The sequence below is a fragment of the Loxodonta africana genome, chromosome 24 (assembly GCF_030014295.1).
Source record: "Loxodonta africana isolate mLoxAfr1 chromosome 24, mLoxAfr1.hap2, whole genome shotgun sequence".
NCBI lineage: Eukaryota > Metazoa > Chordata > Mammalia > Proboscidea > Elephantidae > Loxodonta > Loxodonta africana.
In genome coordinates this window covers 7,039,041-7,061,052 of record NC_087365.1, presented here as the reverse complement: position 1 = coordinate 7,061,052, position 22,012 = coordinate 7,039,041, and the positions used below count along the sequence as shown (strand labels likewise).

The 22,012-nt window shown below is 40.1% G+C and overlaps 1 protein-coding gene across 14 annotated transcripts in view; it reads right to left on the bottom strand.

The window, feature by feature from the left end:
• The window catches only part of RALGAPA2 (Ral GTPase activating protein catalytic subunit alpha 2), a 421,554-nt gene that overhangs the window by 154,466 nt on the left and 245,076 nt on the right, over positions 1-22,012 (bottom strand). For 12 of the 14 annotated variants that reach the window (XM_023549982.2, XM_023549977.2, XM_010591500.3 and 9 more), the window contains 6 exons: positions 21,604-21,714; positions 20,273-20,341; positions 20,009-20,146; positions 8,107-8,290; positions 2,008-2,779; positions 1,148-1,219 (listed from right to left, as the gene is read on the bottom strand). In XM_023549982.2, coding sequence (XP_023405750.1) covers positions 1,148-1,219; positions 2,008-2,779; positions 8,107-8,290; positions 20,009-20,146; positions 20,273-20,341; positions 21,604-21,714 — 1,346 coding nt within the window. The remainder of the gene's footprint in view (positions 1-1,147; positions 1,220-2,007; positions 2,780-8,106; positions 8,291-20,008; positions 20,147-20,272; positions 20,342-21,603; positions 21,715-22,012) is intronic. The other 2 variants (XM_023549976.2, XM_023549980.2) reach the window with 2 other exon arrangements.

The following is a 22,012-nucleotide window of genomic DNA, read 5'->3' as shown; positions in this document are numbered from 1 at the left end:
TTCCCCAGCAGAGCAGGAAAAATGTGGGGTGCAGAATTCAAATTCTAGTAAAAGATCAGACTAGTGGTCTAAGACTAGAGGGACCCCAGAAGACATGGCCCCTGGACTCTCTGTTAGCCCAGGAATGAAACCACTCCCGAAGACAACTCTTCAGACAAAGATTAGACTGGACTATAAGACATAAAATGATACTCATGAAGATAGTACTTCTTAGCTCAAGTAGATACATAAGTCTTAATGGGCAGCTTCTGTCTGCAGGCAAGAAGAGGAGGCAAAAAGGGACAGGAGCTGGTTGTATGGACAGGGTAAACCCAGGGTGGAAAAGAGGAGTGTGCTGTCACATTATAGGGAGAATAACTAGGGTCACACAACAATGTGTGTATAAATTTTTATATGAGAAACGAACTTGAACTGTAAACTTTCACTTAAAGCACAATGAAACATAAAAGTAAAAAAACAATTACAAGAAGTCTTTTTTTAAAAAAGACTTTTAAAGCACCTATTACGTACCAAGTGCAACATTTACTCTCGAGTTAGGTGGTTTTGGAAGTACGCACTCCCCCAAACCAAAAACTTTTCATGGTTGTGAGCCCATCTTTAGAATTGTTTCTGAGACTGAATGGCAAAGGAGTAGATCAGAGAATATGACCATTTTTGGAGAAGAGGCTTATTACTAGAGATTTACTCATTATGACACACTGTTTTAACCTTTCCAACATCATAAAACAAAGGCTACAGAACGCCAATGCACTGGTGCACAGCATAGGCGATGCAGTCAGACCACTGGCTGACCCCAATCACACAGCCCTGCGGGTGATGGGGGACCACGAACAGCTTATGTAACCTAGGTAAGCCTCTGTTTCCTCATGCGAAACAGGCTGTCGCAGAAATTAAATGAGCATGTACATCAACCGCCTGCCACGAAGGAAGGTATCCAATAAAAGGCCTCCTCTTAGTGCAGCAAACATGAAAGTTTATTCCTTAAGAGTACAAGTATCAAAGGGATGACCTGTGCCAATGTCATCAGGTTCTTGGTTACAGAGCTACTCTTAGGTGTCTCTATAGGTGTGGTCATTCCTGCAGCTGTATCTGCTACCCAAGAACACTCAGAAAGAGGAATAAGGTAGTTCGATATACTTTCACATACCACTGACGGGAGTCCAAATTTTTTAGCTCTCTTAATAATTTTGAATTTTTCTTCAACAGATGGAAGTTCTTCCTATAAAAAAAAAAAAAAAATCATGTGGTCGGTGACCAATCTTGCCCCTTTCCAATCAATGAACAAACCTACCTGTAAGTAGGTTATCATTCATCTACCCATTTCATTCATTGCTCACAACATTCACTCAGGACTTGTGACAGAAGCCTACAGAATGAACTTCAGCCTCCTTCTGACATTCAAAGGCATGAAAATTTCACTGTATCCCTTTACTCTCCAGTGACACTGGAGGGCTCTGTGGTCAATGTGTGTGTGACCACATGCATGTGTCTGTGCTTGTCAGCCCTTCTGTGAATCTCTTTTCCCCATCTCTGTCCTGAAAACTCCACTCCAGCTCAAATCCACCCTCTTCCACAAAGACTTCTCCACTGCCTCACCACTTCCCATTGGAATCAGTCATTAGGCTTGAACTTGTGTGTCGCTGTATCTTTCAAAAGAGTTGTATCAAGTCTGCCTCCCTCATCAAGCCTAAGGTAACAATGTGGCTTATTAATCTGTGTAGTCCATTTCCACGTTGGGTGAAGGTAAGAGGAATAATGCACGAAGCAGAATTAAAAAACAAACACAGAAAATTCTTGATACCCTTTAAAATATACAGCCAGATGTTTGGCATACAATCTGTGCATCAGTAGATTAGTTTCATCTCTACCTTTAATGTAACAGCTGTAATGCTGAAACAGAGAAAAATCTCCCATTTCCATTCTCTGCTTTCCTAGTCCCAAAGTGATAAAAGAACAATTCCAAGAAAACAACACTAAAATAATTGAAAGACTACAGTGGGCTGTTACCTTCGGTCCCAAGAATTCATTCCCAAGTCATTCAGTAATAACCTGCAGAAATAGAAGGGTCCTTGTGGCTCCACTGGCCTGGGCTGACCCTGACTAGTGACTTTCGCAGCAGAGTCAGAGTTAGACCTCTGAACATACTCGTCTTCTTGTGTGTCCTGGCGCAAAATGACCTGGATGATTTCCTTCTCTTGGTCATGGCTCATTCCGCGTGGGGGTGGGGAAGGCTCATTTAGATTTAGCTGCAATGGCCGAAGGCACTCAGGACTTGTGTGGCCAATGTTTTCAAGTAATTTGTCAAGGACATCCTCTCCTTCTTCAATTTGAGAAAAGTCTTTCTGAGGTCCCAATGTTTGATGATGCCAGCCTGAAATCAGAAATGATGAATTTCTTCCATTGGGACTGAAACAGCCTTCTAAAGGTCCATATAGAATTTTACCATCCCAAGAGTACTTCCCTGAGATATCTCTCATAATCACTCTCACGTCGGAGAGGGCACCCACCGGTGGGCCACCTGCTGGTCTCTCTGTGGGTATTTGAAGGTATGATATGAGGGTACTGTCATTAAATACAAAGAGCTGCAGGTTTGGGCTCCTGAACACCTCGGAGGACAGCTCGGAGGAGTCCACATGGGCGTTGTCGTGGTTCTCGCTGACGAGGCTGTGCAGCATGGCAGGGCCCCCACTGAGGGGGTAGTGCCCGAGGTGGTTCACCAGGTGGGCCATCACCATCCGAGCAGTCAGAGGAATCAGTTCCAAACTTCTTCTCTTCTTTTCTGTACACATCAGTGAAGAAAAATAAAAAGACAGTGGTGAATGAATTAAAGCTGAACACCACCAATTTTCAGTCTACACTTAGCAGAACTGACTCTTTTAGTCTGGGAATTTTTTTTAAACTGACCATCTTTTTTATCTGAATTTAAGAGCATAATTTAAACAAGCTGTTTAAAGATCCAACTTACAAGAAGATTTCATTCCAAAAGAAACATTTAAAAAGCCATAGATATAACAATAAACAAAAGAGAAACATCCCTGCCCTTAAAGAGTTTGACAATGCAGCTGTATAGGACTGCAGGGCTGGTGGCCATCTGGTGGCTGGGAGGGTGGGCCAGAGAGGTTAATCTGACCCCGTAGTGGGGTAAAGGTAGGCCTGATGAGGAAATGAATCAAGCTTAAGTATACCTGAAGCAATTCGCTATATGATCACCATGACGATTCAGGTTTTGTTTTTATGTTCGAAATATTTAAGAGAATCTGACACGGTAACAATTCTTGGAAATACTTAGCAGGCTTTAAATTTTAGTTGATGATTAAATGCCTGAGAGTAACTGATTTACAAAATTTTTAAGATTTAAAATGGACAGAAAGACTTTAACAATATCATGTGTAAGTGGACACTGTAAAATGTCTGTGGTATAAGGGAGACGCAGATATATCAAATCTGTAAGTATGGATTAAAATTACTACTTAAGACTGTGAAGAATTAGGGAAATTTTAATCTGTCGGATTTATTTTTAAAAATGCACATTAATCTAAAAACAAGTGAAAATGAAACCATTTTTAAAAAATCACTAAATTTTAAAATAAACTAAGATTTATACTGTGAGTGAAAGACATAAAAAATCCAACTCATTTATTTATAACACATAAGTGTTATTATGTATAAGTCCTACAAGGACACAAATCCCAGAATCTAGGAAATTCTGTGCGACGAACAAGATTGGCTGGAGATTTCTTAGATTTCTCTTTTTTATTTTCAATAAACAAAACATCAACTGTATTCAATAATGCAAAATAAATTTTCATATTAAAAAGCTAATTTTTAGAAGTACAGAAGGGCTGTCTACATTCACCTCTGAAATTAAACTCTTCTTCCCCTCCCCTTGTAGAAGCTGAGAAATTTTAAGGTCCTCACAAGGCAGCTGTGTTGAAAATGCTGTTATGAATGCCTTTGGCCTCTGTGTCTATGTCAGCTTTTCCAAAAGTTATAGACACCTTTTATCCATGCTTACATGCAAAAGGAGCATGTGCACTGTCAGAAGCGTCCACGCTACAAACACTGAATGGCCAGCTGGGGGCCATGAGCTCACCATGTGAGACACTTGATAAGGATGACATGGCGGACCATGAGTTCACCATGTGAGACGCTTGATAAGGATGACATGGTGGACCGTGAGTTCACCATGTGAGACACTTGATAAGGATGACATGGTGGACCGTGAGTTCACCATGTGAGACACTTGATAAGGATGAAATGGTGGACTGTGAGCTCACCATGTGAGACACCTGATAAGGATGACATGGCGGACCGTGAGTTCACCACGTGAGACACTTGATAAGGATGACACGGCGGACCGTGAGTTCACCATGTGAGACACCTGATAAGGATGACACGGCGGACCGTGAGTTCACCATGTGAGACACCTGATAAGGATGACACGGCAGACCGTGAGTTCATCATGTGAGACACTTGATAAGGATGACACAGCGGACCGTGAGTTCACTGTGTGAGACACTTGATAAGGATGACATGGTGGACTGTGAGCTCACCGTGTGAGACACCTGATAAGGATGACATGGTGGACTGTGAGTTCACCATGTGAGACACCTTTTGTTCATGCTTACGTGCCAAAGGAGCGTGCGCCCCGTTAGAAGTGTCTATGCTGCCAACACCAAACATCCGGCTGTGGACTGTGAGTTCACCATGTGAGACACTGCATAAGGATGACATGGTGGACCATGAGCTCACCATGTGAGACACTTGATAAGGATGATATAGTGGACCGTGAGTTCACCATGTGAGACACCTTTTATTCATGCTTAAACGCCAGAGGAGCATGTGTCCCATCGGAAATGTCCATGCTGCCAACACCAATGGCTGGCTGGGGAGCATGAGTTCACCATGTGAGACACTTGATCAGGATGACATGGTGGAACAGGCTAGAAAACTACTGAGAAGAGTCCAGTTTGATAATGCCCAAGCAGAAAGTAATAATTAGAAAATCAACTTTTCTCAACTTTTACTCACAGAGGTTGTACTTTCAATGTGAAGTAAATATAAATTTGTATTTTATGAAAGTGTTGAACTCTATAATGAGAAATTTACCTGGAATTGTACTAATCAAATCATAAACCATGACACACTCAAAAATCCAAAACGTCTTTGTTACTGAAAAGTAAGGAAAGGAAATTATTTGTGAATTAGTAATTGTTCTTTCCTGGCAGATTTCAGTTGAATCACCTGCCTATGGCTTCCCTGAAAAATAAAGGGAAACTCTAAACTCCATTAAAGGAAAGACAAGCTCACAATGTTCAAAATACATTCCAAATTATCTTTATTTTTCTCAATTTAGAGATGAAAATGAAAGCAGTGACTTCAGATTTTCCTTTAACTTTCCTTTTTAAGGCTCCCTTCATGTTAAGCCATCAGGCACTAAAGGCTCAGGAATCTGAGCACATGTGTGTGCTCTTAATGGCCCTTTTTTGAGCAGGGCTAGCAGTCACCTCAGCTTCAGGCAGCTGGGTCCCCTTGGTAACTCTACTTAAAAGTAGTAATTATATCAAATAGTAGGTAATGGTCTATGAAAGAATCATTGAGAATAATAGATAAAAATAATGATATTGCTTTATCAAAAATGTCATCTGACTAGAAATTTATAGCGAATTATGACACTAAGTAAAAAAAAATCCTCAAATATGAGCATATTTTGTTTAAACTAAAAGATCTAAGCTATCAGCTTCATTTTTCCTCTTCACTCTGAACAGGACATACCCACTCGGCAAGAGTGTCTGTATAAGCCAGTATGTTTTTAAGCTTCTTGCTTTTTTATTTAGTTAAACTGTTAGTGAATTTTAAGAAATCGTTTGTCACGGAAGTTTAAACGATTATTTTTAGCACCACAGAACTTTGAAAGGACAGGTTTGTATGAGGTCCTGGGGTTTTCTGAAGATGAATATTCAAGTCAAAGAGTGTTCTACATCCAAAGAAACAGCTGCAGGAAAAAGAAAAGTGGCGCTAAGATTTCAGTGTGTGTTTTTGGATTTGTCCTTCTTCACTAACCTACCAAACTTCTTCTGTTTTGGAGTGGTGAGTTGTGTAAACTATAACTTTAGGAAAAGGTGAGTCAATTTTCTTAGAAGGCAATGGACTACAAGATAGGAAAGAACAAAAGAAATACTAGCTCAAGGGTCATTTTGATTACTTAATAAAAACATGATTTAAATTTATAATTGTGGAAAGAAGTTAAGGAAATACTGCAGTTTAATGGGACAGTAGAATTCCAGAAAAAGATAACTACATGATTAAGGAAATGAAGGGCAACCTAAGAATACCATACGAAAATGTACCATGTAGAGTTCACCACAAACAAAAATCAAAATGAGAGTCTTTAGTTTACTCTATGGCACAGTCTCAGAGTAAATACGACGATATTTCAGGAAGTTTGTCTTTAAATCTTAGATCCACATTCTACCTAAGTTACTTCTGACACCCCTGGGAAAATGCCTTAATCTCAGTTTTCTTGTCTACAAGACAGAACCAAAATCAAGACAGACAGATTTCCTAACCCTTGTTCCTAACTGCCTGATTGCCGTCCCACTCTTGTCTTTCTCATCCTCCCCTCACCTGTCCCGTTCGTTTCAGCCTAAACCTACCCCAGGCTCCGCAATACTGTAAGCACACTCCTGGGTCCTGCCCCTCACCTGGCTACTGCCCGTTCTCTCCTTCTTTTCTCCACCAAGGGCCTAAAAAAAGGGGTCTTCTCAGTGCTCTTAGTGATCCTGGTGCAGGTCACCTGCTCATGAGATCTGGCTGTAGGCCAAGCACTCTGCTGAAAGTGCTCTGGCAAACCCCACCACCAAATGCTTCCTCAGGAAATAAAACAGCTCCCGGCTAACTTCCCAGCCTCCCTGAGCTTTCTGAAGCACCTGGCACTGCTCATCTCCCTCTGCTCCTTATGCCTTCTTCCCTTGGCTTCCCAGAAATCACTCTTTCTCGGTTCTTCTTACATTTCCCTGATTTGCTTTCCCGGAGACATCCCCTCATTCCTTTTCCCTTAAAGATGTTTTTACCTCTAAGGTTCCACTCTTGGGCCCAAGTTTTTAAGTTGCAAAGTCCATAAAATGTTCACAGATGATCTAATAATTCACACCCTTATTTTCTTTTGGCTTTTAATTTTAAGACGGTTTAAGATTCACATGCAGTTGTAAGAAATAATACACACAGATCCTATATACCCTTCAGCCAGTTTCTCCCAACAGCAGCATCTTGTATAACTGTTGTCTAATATTACAACCAGGAAATGGAGATTTCTACAATCCAGTGACATTATTCAGAGCTCACCAGTTTTACACATACTCACGGGGGGTTGCCATCAGTCAGAATCGACTCCATGACAACTAACAATCACAACATGTGTATGTGTATTTAGTCCTACAAAATTTGATCAGATGTGTGGATAACATACCTACGTTTTGACTCTTATTTCAAGGTCCAGAAATGGGCACTTGTCATTTTGGAGAGCTGATGTCTGAAGAGAAAATACAGCAGCCCCTAAGCCCTGACAATACCTCTCATACCCAAAAAGGGACCCTCTGCTCTGAGCAGAGCAATCTTCAAATTGTAGCATGTCAATTCCCATCTCTCTTCTTACAGCGATCTCCTAGTCTGCAATAATCTATTAACTCCTCCCAAGCCTGCCCATCCTTCTAACTTTCTAACCCTGGCTTCAGTCCTTCTCCATGGAAAGTCCCCACGGCACTACAGTTCTATAAATTAGTCCTTCTATATTAATCCTGTCTTTCCCCTTAGATGTAAAGCTTCCTGGAGATAGGAAATGAGCCTTCTTTTGCATGTCTCAGAGGCCAAAGAGAGACAGAGAGACCCTCAATAATACAAAAATCATTTGACTTACTAAGATGGGAAAAAAAAGAGGAAGAAAATCACATAGAAAAGAAGAAACAAGGAAGGCAGAATTTGCCATCATAAAGGAGTCTAGAAACCAGGATTTCGACTAGATTTTTTAATAACAAAGCAAGCGTAGACAAATGGCTACAGTCTTTCCTTATCCTGCCCATAAGAATTTACATTCTGAAGAGTACTCACCTGCTTCAACAGTAAGCAAGTTCCCCAGTTCTGCTGATGAATGACACTGGACTGGCTCAGAATTCCTAACATTTGCCAGTGGCAGAAAGGGGTCGTAATCGGTGGACGACAAGTCAGCCAGGGTCAGTATGTAGTGACTCTGTTGGGTGTAAGTGCTTGAGCCACAAACACAGCAGTGCAGGACCTGTGAGAAACAAAAGGGGTATATGTCATGGACCTTCCCCACCTCATGTCGCCTGACAACGTGTTAAACCACCACAGTGCTGAGGAGGTAGGGCTCCTGCGTGATAATATTTGACGATATCGAAAGCTTTCCATTCTAAAGTATCTGCTTGCTATTAGCAAGTTTACTTTGGTCCTTTCACATCAACGCCAATAAATGTATTGTCAAGGCAAAAAGATAAGCAAAAATTTTTAAAAAACGTGTCTGTTTTACCATTCTGTGTGGCTTAATACACCTAAGTCCTTCTCCAGTCTACCAGAAGCAACCCAAGTGGAATGGAATACATTGGGAAATGAAAAGTAGCTGAGGAGAGACAAACACCAACCACGGCAGAGGGCAGGATGAAAGCAATACATAAGCAGAGACCATGTGCCTGCTTCACAACCATTCAGGAATTTAAATTAGTATAAATAATGACACCATGAATTCTAACGGTTAATTTTTTTTTTTATTGTGCTTTAAATGAAAGTTTACAAATTGAGTCAGTCTCTCACACAAAAATTTATATACACCTTACTATATACTCCTAATTGCTTTCCCCCTAATGAGACAGAAAACTCCTTCCCTCCAATCTCTATTTTCATGTCCACTTGGCCATCATGTACCCCCACTGCCCTTTCATCTCCCCTCCAGACAGGAGATGCCAAAAAGTCTCATGTGTGTGCTTGATCCAAGGAGCTCATTCTTCACCAGTATCATTTTCTATCCCATAGTCCAGTCCAATCCCTGTCTGAAAAGTTGGGTTTGGGAATGATTCCTGTCTTGGGCTAACAGAAGGTCTGGGGACCATGACCTCAAAGGTCCTTCTAGTCTCAGTCAGACCATTAAGTCCGGTCTTTTTATGAGAATTTGGGGTCTGCATCCCACTGCTCTCCTGCTCCCTCAAGGGTTCTCTCTCCCTTGTGTTCCCTGTCGGGGCAGTCATTGGTTGTAGCCAGGCACCATCTAGTTGTTCTGGTCTCAGGCTGATGTAGTCTCTGGTTTATGTGGTCCCTTCTGTCTCTTGGGCTCATAACTACCTTCTGTCTTTGGTGTTCTTCATTCTCCTTTGCTCCAGGTAGGTTGAGACCCATTCATGCATCTTAAATGGCTGCTTGCTAGTGTTTAAGGCCCCAGAAGCCACGCTCCAAAGTGGGATGCAGAATGTTTTAATAGATTTTACTGTGTCAATGGACTTAGATGCCCCCTAAAACCATGGTCCCCAAACCCCGACCCCTGCTACGTTGTCCTTCAAAGTGTTCAGTTTATGCAGAAAGCTATTTTGCTTTTAGTTTAGTCCAGTTGTGCTGACCTCACCTACATTGTGTTTTCTTTCCTTGCACCTAAAATAATTCTTATCTAGTGGAAACCCCTCTCCCTCCCTCCCTCCCCCCGCCTTGTAACCATCAAAGAATATTTTCTTCTCTGTTTAAACTATTTCTCGAGTTCTTATAATAGTGGTCTTACACAATATCTGTCCTTTTGCAACTGACTAATTTCACTCAGCATGATGTCTTCCAGATTCCTCCATGTTATGAAATGTTTCACAGATTCATCACTGTTCTTTATCAATGGGTAGTATTCCACTGTGTGAATATACCATAAATTATTTATCCATTCATCCATTGATGGGCACCTTGGTTGCTTCCATCTTTTTGCTATTGTAATAGTGCTGCAATGAAGATGGGTGTGCATGTATCTGTTCATGTAAAGGCTCTTAACTCTCTAGGATATATTCCAAGGAGTGGGATCGCTGGATCGTATGGTAGTTCCATTTCTAGATTTTTAAGGAAACTCCAAAAGGACTTGCAAAGTGGTTGTGCCATTTGACATTCCCACCAGCAGTGTAGAAGTGTTCCAATCTCTCCACAGCCTCTCCAACGTCCATTATTTTGTGTTTTTTGGATTAATGCCAGCCTTGTTGGAGTGAGATGGAATCTCATTGTATTTTGATTTGCATTTCTCTAATGGCTAAGGATCATGAACATTTCCTCATGTATCTGTTAGCTACCTGAATGTCTTCTTTAGTGAAGCGTCTATTCATATCTTTTGCCCATTTTTTAATTGGGTTATTTGTCTTTTTGCAGTTGAGTTTTTGCAGTATCATGTAGATTTTAGAGATCAGGCGCTGATTGGAAATGCCATAGCTAAAAACTTTTTCCCAGTCTGTAGGTAGTCTTTTTACTCTTTTGGTGAGGTCTTTGGATGAACATAGGTGTTTGATTTTTAGGAGCTCCCAGTTATCTCAGTCTCCCTTCTGCATTGTTAGTCATGTTTTGTATACTGTTTATGCCCTGTATCAGGGCTCTTAACATTGTCCCTAGTTTTTCTTCCATGATCTTTATCGTTTTTTATTTTATATTTAGGTCCCTAATCCATTTTGAGTTCATTTTTGTGCATGGTGTGAGGTATGGGTCTTGCTGTATTTTTTTTTTGCAGATGGATATCCAGTTATGCCAGCACCATTTGTTAAAAAGACTATCTTTTCCCCATTTAACTGACTTTGAGACTTTGTCTAATATCAGCTGCTCATACGTGGACATGTTTATGTCTGGATTCTCAATTCTGTTCCATTGGTCTATGTACCTGTTGTTGTACCAGTACCAGACTGTTTTGCCTACTGTGGCAGTATAATAGGTTCTAAAATCAGGTAGAGTGAGGCCTCCCGCTTTGTTCTTTTCCAGTAATGCTTTACTCTTTCCCTTCCATATGAACTTAGTGATTTGTTTCTCCATCTCATTAAAAAATGTGATTGGAATTTGAATCAGAATTCCAATGTATCTATAGATTGCTTTTGGTAGAATAGATATTTTTACAATGTTAAGTTTTCCTATCCATGACCAAGGTATGCTTTTCCACTTATGTAGGTCTCTTTTGGTTTCTTGCAGTAGTGTCTTATAGTTTTCTTTGTATAGGTCTTTTACATCTCTTGTAAGATTTATTCCTAAGTATTTTAGCTTCTTGGGGGCTACTGTAAATGGTATTGATTTGGTGATCTGCTCCTTGAAGATCTTTTTGTTGGTGTAGAGGAATCCAACTGATTTTTGTAAGTTTACCTTGTATCCTGATACTCTGCTGAACTCTTCTATTAGTTTCAGCAGTTTTCTTGAGCATTCCTTAGGGTTTTCTACATATAAGATCATGTTATCTGCAAACAGAGATACTTTTACTTCTTCCTTACCAGTCTGGAAGCCCTTTATTTCTTTATCTAGTCTAACTGCTCTGGCTAGGATCTCCAGCACAATGTTGAATAAGAGCAGTGATAAAAGACATCCTTGTCTGGTTCCAGATCTCAGGGAGAATGCTTTCAGGCTCTCTCCATTTAGGATGATGTCGGCTATTGGCTTAGTATAAATGCCCGTTATTATGCGGAGGAATTTTCCTTCTATTCCTATTTTACTGAGAGTTTTTATCATAAATGGGTGTTGAACTTTGTCAAATGCCTTTTCTGCAACAACTGATAAGATCATGTCGCTCTTGTCTTTTGTTTTACTTATATGATGGATTATATTAATTGTTTTTCTAATGTTGAATCATCCCTGCATACCTGCTATGAATCCTACTTGGTCATGTGAATTATTTTTTTGATATGTTGAATTCTATTGGCTAGAATTTTTTTTTTCCATCTTACTTTGCATTTATTAGTGTGGGATGTCAAATTTGGGCTCTTACAAGATTCTTAAAGCCAGTTGGATATAAACTTATTTTTAATAATAAGAAATGTGTATGTGTTAGGTGAACTAGGAATATACACTGGTAGTAAAATAATTTAGAAGTGAGATCAAGAGCCATTCAGAAGACCAGCAATCCCCCAAACAGGGCTGATTACCAATCCACCAAACGGTATTTCCTTTGTCCTTTTTTTTTTTTAAATAATTTTTATTGAGCTTTAAGTGAACGTTTACAAATCAAGTCAGTCTTTCACATATAAGCTTATATACACCTTACTCCACACTCCCACTTACTCTCCCCCAATGAGTCAGCCCGCTCCCTCCTTCCAGTCTCTCCTTTTGTGACAATTTTGCCAGTTACTAACCCTTTCTACCCTCCTATCTCCCCTTCAGACAGGAGACGCCAACACAGTCTCAAGTGTCCACCTGACACAAGTAGCTCACTCTTCGTCAGCATCTCTCTCCAACCCATTGTCCAGTCCCTTCCATGTCTGATGAGTTGTCTTCGGGAATGGTTCCTATCCTGGGTCTATTGGCTAGAATTTTGTTGAGGATTTTTGCATCTAAGTTCATGAGGGATATAGGTCTGTAAACTTTTTTTGTGGAGTCCTTACCTGGTTTTGGTATCAGGGCAATGCTGGTTTCATAGAATGACTTTGGGAGTATTCTGTCCTTTTCTATGCTCTGAAATACCTTTAGTAGAAGTGGTGTTAACTCTTCTCTGAAAGTCTGGTAGAACTCAGCAGTGAAGTCATCTGGGCCAGGGCCTTTTTTTGTTGGGAGTTTTTTCATTACCTTTCCAATCTCTTCTTTTGTTATGGGTCTATTTAGTTGTTCTACCTCTGTTTCTGTTAGTTTAGGTAGGTAGTGTGTTTCTAGGAATTCATCCACTTCTTCTAGGTTTTCAAATTTGTTAGAGTACAATTTTTCATAGTAATCTGATATGATTCTTTTAGTTTCAGTTGGGTCTACTGTAATATCACCATCTCATTTCTTATCTGGGTTATTTGCTTCCTCTCCTGTTTTTCTTTTGTCAGTTTGCCCAACGGTTAATCAATTTTATTAATTTTTTCAAAGAACCAACTCTTAGTCTTGTTAACTCTTCCAATTGTTTTTCTGTTTTCTATTTCATTTAATTCTGCTCTAATTTTTATCATTTGCTTTCTTGTGGTGCCTGAGGGTTTCTTTTGTTGCTCTCTTTCTATTTGTTCAAGTTGTAGGGTAATTCTTTGATTTTGGCCCTTTCTTCTTTTGGTATGTTTGCATTTATTGATATACATTGACCTCTGCGCACTGCTTTCCCTCTGTCCCAAAGGTTCTGATAGGAAGTGTTTTTATTCTCATTGGATTGTATGAATTTCTTTATTCCATTCTTCATGTCTTCCATGACCCAGTCTTTTTTGAGCAGGGTATTATTAATTTTCCAAGTGTTTGATTTCTTTTCCCTTCTTTTTCTGTTGATTTCTACTTTTATGGCTTTTTGGTCAGAGAAGATGCTTTGTAGTATTTCGTTGTTTTTTTTTTTTTTAAGGCTTGCTTTATGACCTAATGTGTGGTCCATTCCAGAGAATGTACCATGTGCACTAGAAAAGAAAGTATAATTGGCTGCTCTTGGGTGGAGTGTTCTGTATAGGTCTATAAGGTCAAGTTGGTTGACTGTGGCATTCAGATCTTCTGTGTCTTTATTCAGCTTCTTTCTGGATGAGCTGTCCTTTACTGAAAGGGGTGCGTTGAAGTCTCCTACGATAATTGTGGAGCTGTCTATCTCACTTTTCAATGCTATTTGAGTTTGTTTTATGTAGCTTGCAGCCCTGTCATTGGGCGCATAAATATTTAATATGGTTATATCCTCCTGGTACATTGTCCTTTTATCATTATATAGTGCCCTTCCTTGTCCTTTGTGGTAGATTTAACTCTAAAGTCTATTTTGTCAGAAATTAATACTGCCACTTCTGCTCTTTTTTGATCGTTGTCTGCTTGATATATTTTTTTCCACCCTTTGAATTTTAGTTTGTGTCTCTAACTCTATGGTATGTCTCTTGTAGGCATCATATAGATGGATCATGGTTTTTTATCAATTCTGCCACTCTCTGTCTCTTTATTGGCGCATTTAGTCCATTTACATTCAGCACAATTATAGATGGGTATGAGTTTAGTGCTGTCATTTTGATGTCTTTTTTCGTGTGTTGTTGACAGTTTCTTTTTCCCACTTAATTTTTTGTGCTCAGTAGTTTATATATTGTCTTTTCCTCTTATTTGTCATTGTTGATTTTATTTCTGCTGAATCTCTATTTTTTTCTTGTATTTTGTTTTGATGAGTAGGATAGTCAGTCTCCTTTGTGGTTACCTTAATATTTTCCCAAGTTTAAACCTAACTTTTATTTCTTTATATTGCCGTGTCTTCTTCTCCATATGAAAAATCTATGACATTTCTTAGTCCCTCTTTATTTTTTTAATGTTGTCTTCTTTTATATAATAACATCATTGTTTCCCTGTTGTGAACTTTTTTTTAACTTGATTTATTTTTGTGATTTCCTTGTCTGGGTTGACATCTCATTGCTCTGTCCCGTGTCCTAGTCTTGGGCAAAACCTGGTATTATTTGTCTTCTAACCAAACTCCCTTTAGTGTTTCTTGTAATTTTGGTTTGGTTTTTACGAATTCCCTAAACTTCTGTTCATCTGCAAATGTCCTAATTTCACCTTCATATTTGAGAGACAGTTTTGCTGGATATATGATTCTTGGCTGGCAATATTTTTCTTTCGGGGCTTTATATGAGTCATCCTATTGCCTCTTGCCTGCAAGGTTTCTGCCAAGTAGTCCGAGCTTATTCTTATTGACTCTCCTTTGTAGGTGACTTTTTGTTTATCCCTAGCTGCTCTTAAAATTCTCTATATCTTCAGTTTTAGCAAATATGATTATAATATGTCTTGGTGACTTTCTTTTAGAATCTACCTTAAGTGGAGTTCAATGAGCATCTTGGATAGATATCTTCTCATCTTTCACAATATCAGGGATGTTTTCTGCCAACAAATACTTCAACAATTCTCTCTGGATTTTCTGTTGTACCTCCCTGTTCTGGTACTCCAATCACTCATAGGTTATTTCTCTTGATAGAGTCCCACATTATTCCTAAGGTTTCTTCATTCTTTTAAGTTCTTTTATCTGATGTTTCTTGACATATTTTGGTGCCAAGTGCTTTATCTTCAAGCTCCCCAATTCTGCCTTCCACTTGCTCAATTCTGCTCCTCTGACTTTCTATTGAGTTGTCTAATGCTGTTAATCTTCTGAGTTTCTGATTGCTGTCTCTCTTTGCATTCTTGCAGCTTATTAAATTTTTCATTATGTTCTTGAATAACCTTCTCAATTTCTTCAACTACTTTATCTGTATGTTCCTTGGCTTGTTCTGCGTATTGCCTGATTTCCTTCCTAATTTCATTCCTGAAGTCTTGAAGAGTTCTGTATATTAATCTTTTGAATTCTGCATCCGATAATTCCAGAAAGACACCTTTATCCAGAAGGTCCGTTGATTCTTTGTGTTGAGAGCTTGTTGAAGAAATCATGGTCTGTTTCTTTATGTGACTTGATATTGACTGTTGTCTCCGAACCATCTATAAGTTATTGTATTAGTTTATTTTATGTTTGATTACTGTATCCTAGCTTCTTGCTTTGTTTTGTTTTGATATGCCTAAATGGGTTGCTTGATTGAGCTAGCTTGATTATTTTCACCTTTGAATCACTGACGTCCTGTCACCAGATGGCTAGAGCTGTTTTCAAGTATATCAGTCTAGGAGTCCATTCACTTTTTTGTATGAATTCAACTCAGGTGTCCAGGTAGCTGATCATCAAGTGTGTGGTACAGGCTCCGTATTACAGTCTTAGAGGGGCAGGGATGATTGGCGTCAGTACTGGTATCTGGTTGCAGTGGGGGGTCACTCTCTTAACAAGGCAGGGAGCTGAGAGCTGCCCCCCGAATGTCTGTGAGGAAAGCACGTCCCTGTTTCCTAGTGTGTACAGGTGAGTGGGTTCTGCAGCCGGACCATGGGCACCCAATGGTTTTGGTTGTAAGGACAGGGAGGTACCAGTTATCCTTTGACCCCTGTTGCGGGTGGCTGGGTGACCTGAGTGGAGAGCCACTAGTCCTTAGGCCCCTGGTGTGGGGAGGTAAGGACCCTATTTAATAGGCAAACTGGTGTCAAATATCAAACACCCACCTCTTCAGCGCACAGCTGAAATGATTGCAGCCTGTCAACAAGGACCTATTCTCCTGAAATAGGCCCACAGATGTCCATGCAGGGGGACAAGTATTCCAAGTCCACAGACCATTTATGCCTGAACAGGAGCTGCTTCTGTCCTGAGCTCCCCTGTTTAATGGAGCTGGCAAATTATCTTTTCCCCCAATTGTGAATTTCTTCCTACTCCAAGGCCGAGAGGGTAGCTCTGGGCACTCAATATGGCCTATCTCAGCCCCAGGGAAATCTACAGCTACTGAAGCTGGCTTAGGGGCTGGTGGCACAGTAAAATATACACAAGTACTTAGCTTTTGCCGAGAGTGCCGTTCTTCTCTGGTTCTGGAGGTGTGAGTAGGCTGTGCAGCTGGCTGTTTCTCCCTGAGGAAACTGTGGCCAAACGCTACCACCAGCCTGCCGTAGCCGCTCCTGGAAATGGTTCCTGAGGGATCCCGGCGATTCACGTCTGGTAACTACTCTCCGCTTCTGAACCGTCTCTCCCTCCCCCTGCCGCTCAGTCCGTTTTCTAACTTTGCCTTTAATGTTCAGGGCTTCTAGCTTGTCATAAATATAATAGTTTCACTTGTTTTTTCGGGTTTTTGTTGTAAGAGGGATCACAGGAAGCATCTGGCTACTTCGCCATCTTGGCCCTTCCTCCCGCCTGGTCTAATTGAGTATAACTTTTAAAGTATAATTTAATACAGAGTATATTTAGTACATTTTTAAGTATACTTATTTTCAAAATATTAGTTTCTTAAAAGCTCATCAAACCAAAAACCCGTTGGCATTGAGTCAGTTCCGACTCACGGTGACTCCATGTGTTACAAAAATAGAACTGCTCCACAGCTCAGTGGCTGTTTAAAAATTGCAGTTGACTGAAGGGCTCTATACTCTTTTGTGCTTTTGTGCATATTTAAGCCATGTAAACACAAATCACATGAAGTATCCCAAAATGTATAAATGAAGTAATAATTATACTGAATTTTACATTTTTGATCATAAACTCGAGAGTAAATAAAACTGATTTTTATGGAAATCAAGGTAATACTTTAGAAACTAAGGTATATCTTTGGGCTAAATATATTTACATAAGGCAAACTCACTTTTAGATGACAAGCTTTGACTTGGCAGGAGGCCTTGTGATAAGGCACCCTTTGTACATGGCTAAAAAGTACCATAATTGTAGCCAGCAGCAGGCAGCCTCCTGGGTGTATCATCTCCCTAGAAAAGGGGCAGTTCAGAAAAGTCTCCTTATGGTAGCTCTCTTACTAACATAAAAATTGAGCTTTTGTTGTTCAGAGGATTAAATTCCACTAGTCAAAATGGAAAATGTTGTTTTTGGTGTTAGGTGCTGTCACGTCGGTTGTGACTCACAGCAACCCTATGTATAGTAGAATGAAACACTGCGTGGTCCTGTGCCATTCTCACAATTACTGCTATGTTTGAGCCCACTATTGCAGCCACTGCGTCAGTTCATCTCATTGAGGGCCTTCCACTTTTTCGCTGACCCTCTTCTTTACCGAGCATGATGTTCTTTTCCAGGGACTGGTTCCTTCTGACAACATGTCCAAAGTACATGAGACAAAGTGTTTCCATTCTTGCTTCCAATGAGTACTCTAGCTTTACTTCTTCCACAACCGACCTGTTCATTCTTCTGGAAATCCATGGTATATTCAATATTCTTTGTCAACACCATAAATCAAAGGCATCAGTTCTTCTTTGGTCTTCCTTATTCATTGTCCAGCTTTCGCGTGCATATAAAGCAGTCGAAAATATCAAGGTTTGGTCAGGTGCGCCTTAGTCCTCAAGTGACATCTTTGTCTCACATACTTTGGACATGTTATCAGGAGGAACCAGTCCCTGGAGAAGAACATCACATTTTGTAGAGTGGAGAGTCAGCAAAAAGAGGAAGACCCTTAATCAGATGGATTGATACGGTTGCTGCAACAATTGGCTCAAGCATAATAATGACTGTGAGGATGGTACAGGGTCAGGCAGTGTTTGTTCTGCTGTACACAGGGTCACTACGAGTCAGAACCGACTCAATGGCACCGAACAACAACACTAAAGCAGAATATATGTATTCCAGCAATCCCACTCCCAGGAATACACCAACAGAAATGCATACATATATGTATCACAAAACACGTACTAGAGTGTTCATTGAAGTCTGTTTTTTATGGTCCATAACTCTAAGCTATCCAAATGTCTATCAACAATAGAAAAAAAAGAACCAGTAAATTGTGGTTTATTCTCACTGGGGAACACTATATAACAATGAGAGTGAAAAATCTACAACTATTCACAACAGTATGAATGAATCCTTTAAAAAATAATGTTGAGTGAAAGAGGCCAGACACAAAAGAGTATACACAGTATGATTCCATTTATATAAAGTTTAAAACTAGGTAAAACTAATTTTCTGTATAGTGGTGTCCCTGGGTATGTGTATGGAGACAGGGACTGGGAGGAAACACAATGGGGACTCTTGGGATGCTAGGAACGTTCTGTTTCCAGGTCTGAGTGTGCTCACTTTGTGAAAATCCATTAAAGTCTTCATTTAATTCATGAATCACCATGAGGTGACTTTTATATTGGTAAAATAACTTTAAGAAAAATCTTCTAAAATAAGTACCAATTTAGTAGGAGAGATAAATTTAAATGACTGTGGTTAATTTAGTTGGCCCAAGCCAAGTTTAATAGAGATTTATAAGCCACAAGGATGACAGAAAACCAAAGAAAAAACCAAAACCGTTGCAGTCAAGATGATTCTGACTCATAGTGACCCTACAGGACAGAGTAGAACTGTCCCATATGGTTTCCGATGAGTGTCTGGTGGATTCAAACTGCCAACCTTTTAGTTAGCAGCTATAGCTCTTAACCACTATGCCACCAGGATTTCCAAGGATGAGAGCAGTATCTAGTTAATCTTGACGTAGTTATTAAAGTACCTTTGGCCTTTGAAGAAACCATTTAAAAATACATAACACTTTTTAGTAGAATTTCTCCCATGGCTAAGAGTTTTTGTAATTTCAATACATTTTAAAATAAGGCAACAAAGTAATCAGTTAGTAATTTGGAGTCTTTTTTTTTTTTTCTAAATCAAAGGTTTATGACCAAAAGAATAAGCAATGGAATTGCCCTTGTATAACAGTAATTCTTGCATAGACACAAAAATGCAAAATAGATAGGCAGATTAGATAGACAGACACACAGACAGACAAGGTTTTCACAAGAGAGACTGCTAAGGCCAATACAGAAGGCCCAGGGCAAATGCCACACCTAGTACTTGGGAGTGGGAAAAGGGGTGAGAAGAACAGGGAGGAAGGTGTGAAATTAGAATACTTTAAGTACTATAAAAATGATGAGGCTAATTACTTGGATATATTTCCTTAATTTCTTTCTTAAGATTATGTAAAGCAAAGAGATCACTGGGACCATCACACTTTTTTGTTCCTTTGATAAACAGATTTTGTCAAGCTAATGCTGTGGCTGCTCCTAAAATATAAACAGCTCTTTCTTAAATTAAGTAGAGACAGACTATGTCCATGAAAACTGGGGGATCCTGACCAATAACTAATTTACAGTCATGTAAAAATGCATGCATCTTTATTTGGTACCCACTACTTCTCTACAATCCTACTTTCTGCTTTTACTTCTTAGTTATTCTAGCATATATATCTTTTGAACCCACCATAAATCCTTTCCAAAAGGGCATTTCAACAAGTACACAAAACATACATTGACAGCTCTCTGAAACTTGCATCTCCACTCTCTGCCCTTAAGGCTAGGTGGCACTCACCCTGTAGATGTAATCCAACAAGGGGGCTCTGGCTGCGTGCTGTTCCTCCAGGAGGGCTGTTGACACTGGGAGAAGAAGGGCTGCCACCGGCAACGCCATGCACCAGTCCAACAGGCAGAGGAGCAGAGAAACAATAAACTGGAAGAAAGACACAGCACCTTACACTGCGGTCTCTGCAACCTCACTACGTGCCATGTACACATCATTCCATTCAAAAAAAAAAACAAAAAACTACAGGGGAAACTCAGCTGATGTGCCACCTACCTTCTTATCTGCTTCCACTGAGGAGTATTCTGCACTTGGTAAAAGAAAAGCAATTGTGGCCACAAGGATCTGCATAAGAAATAAATCCCCAATCAAACAGTCCATAGTAATAATTTTGGAAGTCACAAGTGAAGAGTCCCAAGATGGCCTTCCAACTAAACCCTCCTGGTGGCAACTCACAGGAAGGTGATCAAAGCAAAGATATGTGTGACTGAAAGTAGCAGAGCCTGGGGCCATGCTGATTTCCACTCCACCTTGTTGGTGGGGATCCCAGTGGGAGGCAGTGCTATTTCTGCATTCATTCCACATCCACCCTCAGTCCTCACTCCTTTCACACTGAAAATGCTCCTATTTAATTTTCCTGTAAGTCGCCCCATGTCTCCACCTGTTGTCTCAGTGGGGCAACATCCCTTTCATCCACAAAAGCATTCCTGTTTATATGCTAAATTATCTGGGTGCCTTAAAACCCAACTTTTTATTTTGCAGTATCTTATATTTCTATGTCCAAAGCTCCATTTCACTCTTGGTCACTCAAGGGCATATGTCCCTGAGAGAACAAAGTGATCTCACCAGTGAAATTTGTCTAGGGCTGAGAGAAAATAAATCAATATTGCTTCTTCTCTCTCCCTGAAAACCCACATGGGAACAAATCAAATTTCCTCGAAGAGCTCACCAGCGGATGTGTAAACAACAGGGCATGTTTTTAAAAGTGCAGCTGTAAAAGCTTCCAGGGATGGATGTGCCTTACCACTCAGTGCCTACACGATAGGGGCGGCCAGGTGAGGGCAGAGCACCCCCAGCGTAACCAGCCTCCAGAGCCTTACTGGTAAGACGATTCTTCCTGTTCCTTCTGTCCCTCTCCCCTACCCACCACCCCTACTGAAGTTATTACAGAAGTAATCCCATTATAGCTGGGTAATGAAGCTTAGGGCAGAAAGCATGATCCAGGGCTTTAGCAGGGGAGAGACTCCTGTTTTAGACAGCCCACCCTCCCCAAGGAGGGCATCCTTAACAGCTGCCTACTCCTTGCTGGAACCAACCAAAGCGCTCTCCATGAATGAAGCCCAACCTACAAAGGTCTCTTTGTTGGGGTTGCACCTGCCTTTCAAACTCCCCAAGTGTAGGACTCTGCCCTGGAATACTGGGGGCTTCTTTCCATACTGTCTGAAATCACAACTGAGAAGAACCTGTTCAATTTAATCTTAAAACAAATGAGTCATATGGCAATTTCGTAGCAGATTCTCTAACAATCATTTGAGTATCTATAATTAAATATCAGATGTAATGAAAAGGAAATGCTTATGTTTTAGCATTAGAGAAAAAAGACCTACCTCTGCAATTTTCCGAGGCAGAGAGGTTTCAAACATCTGAAGCTTTTCCCAGTAGGAAACCAGCAACTGAAGAACATCACAAGCTACTTGAGCCACAATTTTGTTAGGGAACTATTGAAGGAGACAAAACCCCAAACCAAATAACATAACTAAATATGTACATTATCCCTAAGGAAGGACCAAACAGTTCTTTCCAGGTTTCTTCCCAATCCATACAGGGTTACGTGTTTGTTTTGCATTAAATTGATGAAAAATACACCCTATTATCAGAGAGTTTATACATGATCACACCACCATTCTTCAGTTGTCTGTTATCAAGCCCAGCTATATTAACTCATGTAACATCCTACAGAAATAAGTAGCTGTCATTTAATCATTTTAATGTCAAAACCATAATTTCAAATGCCTT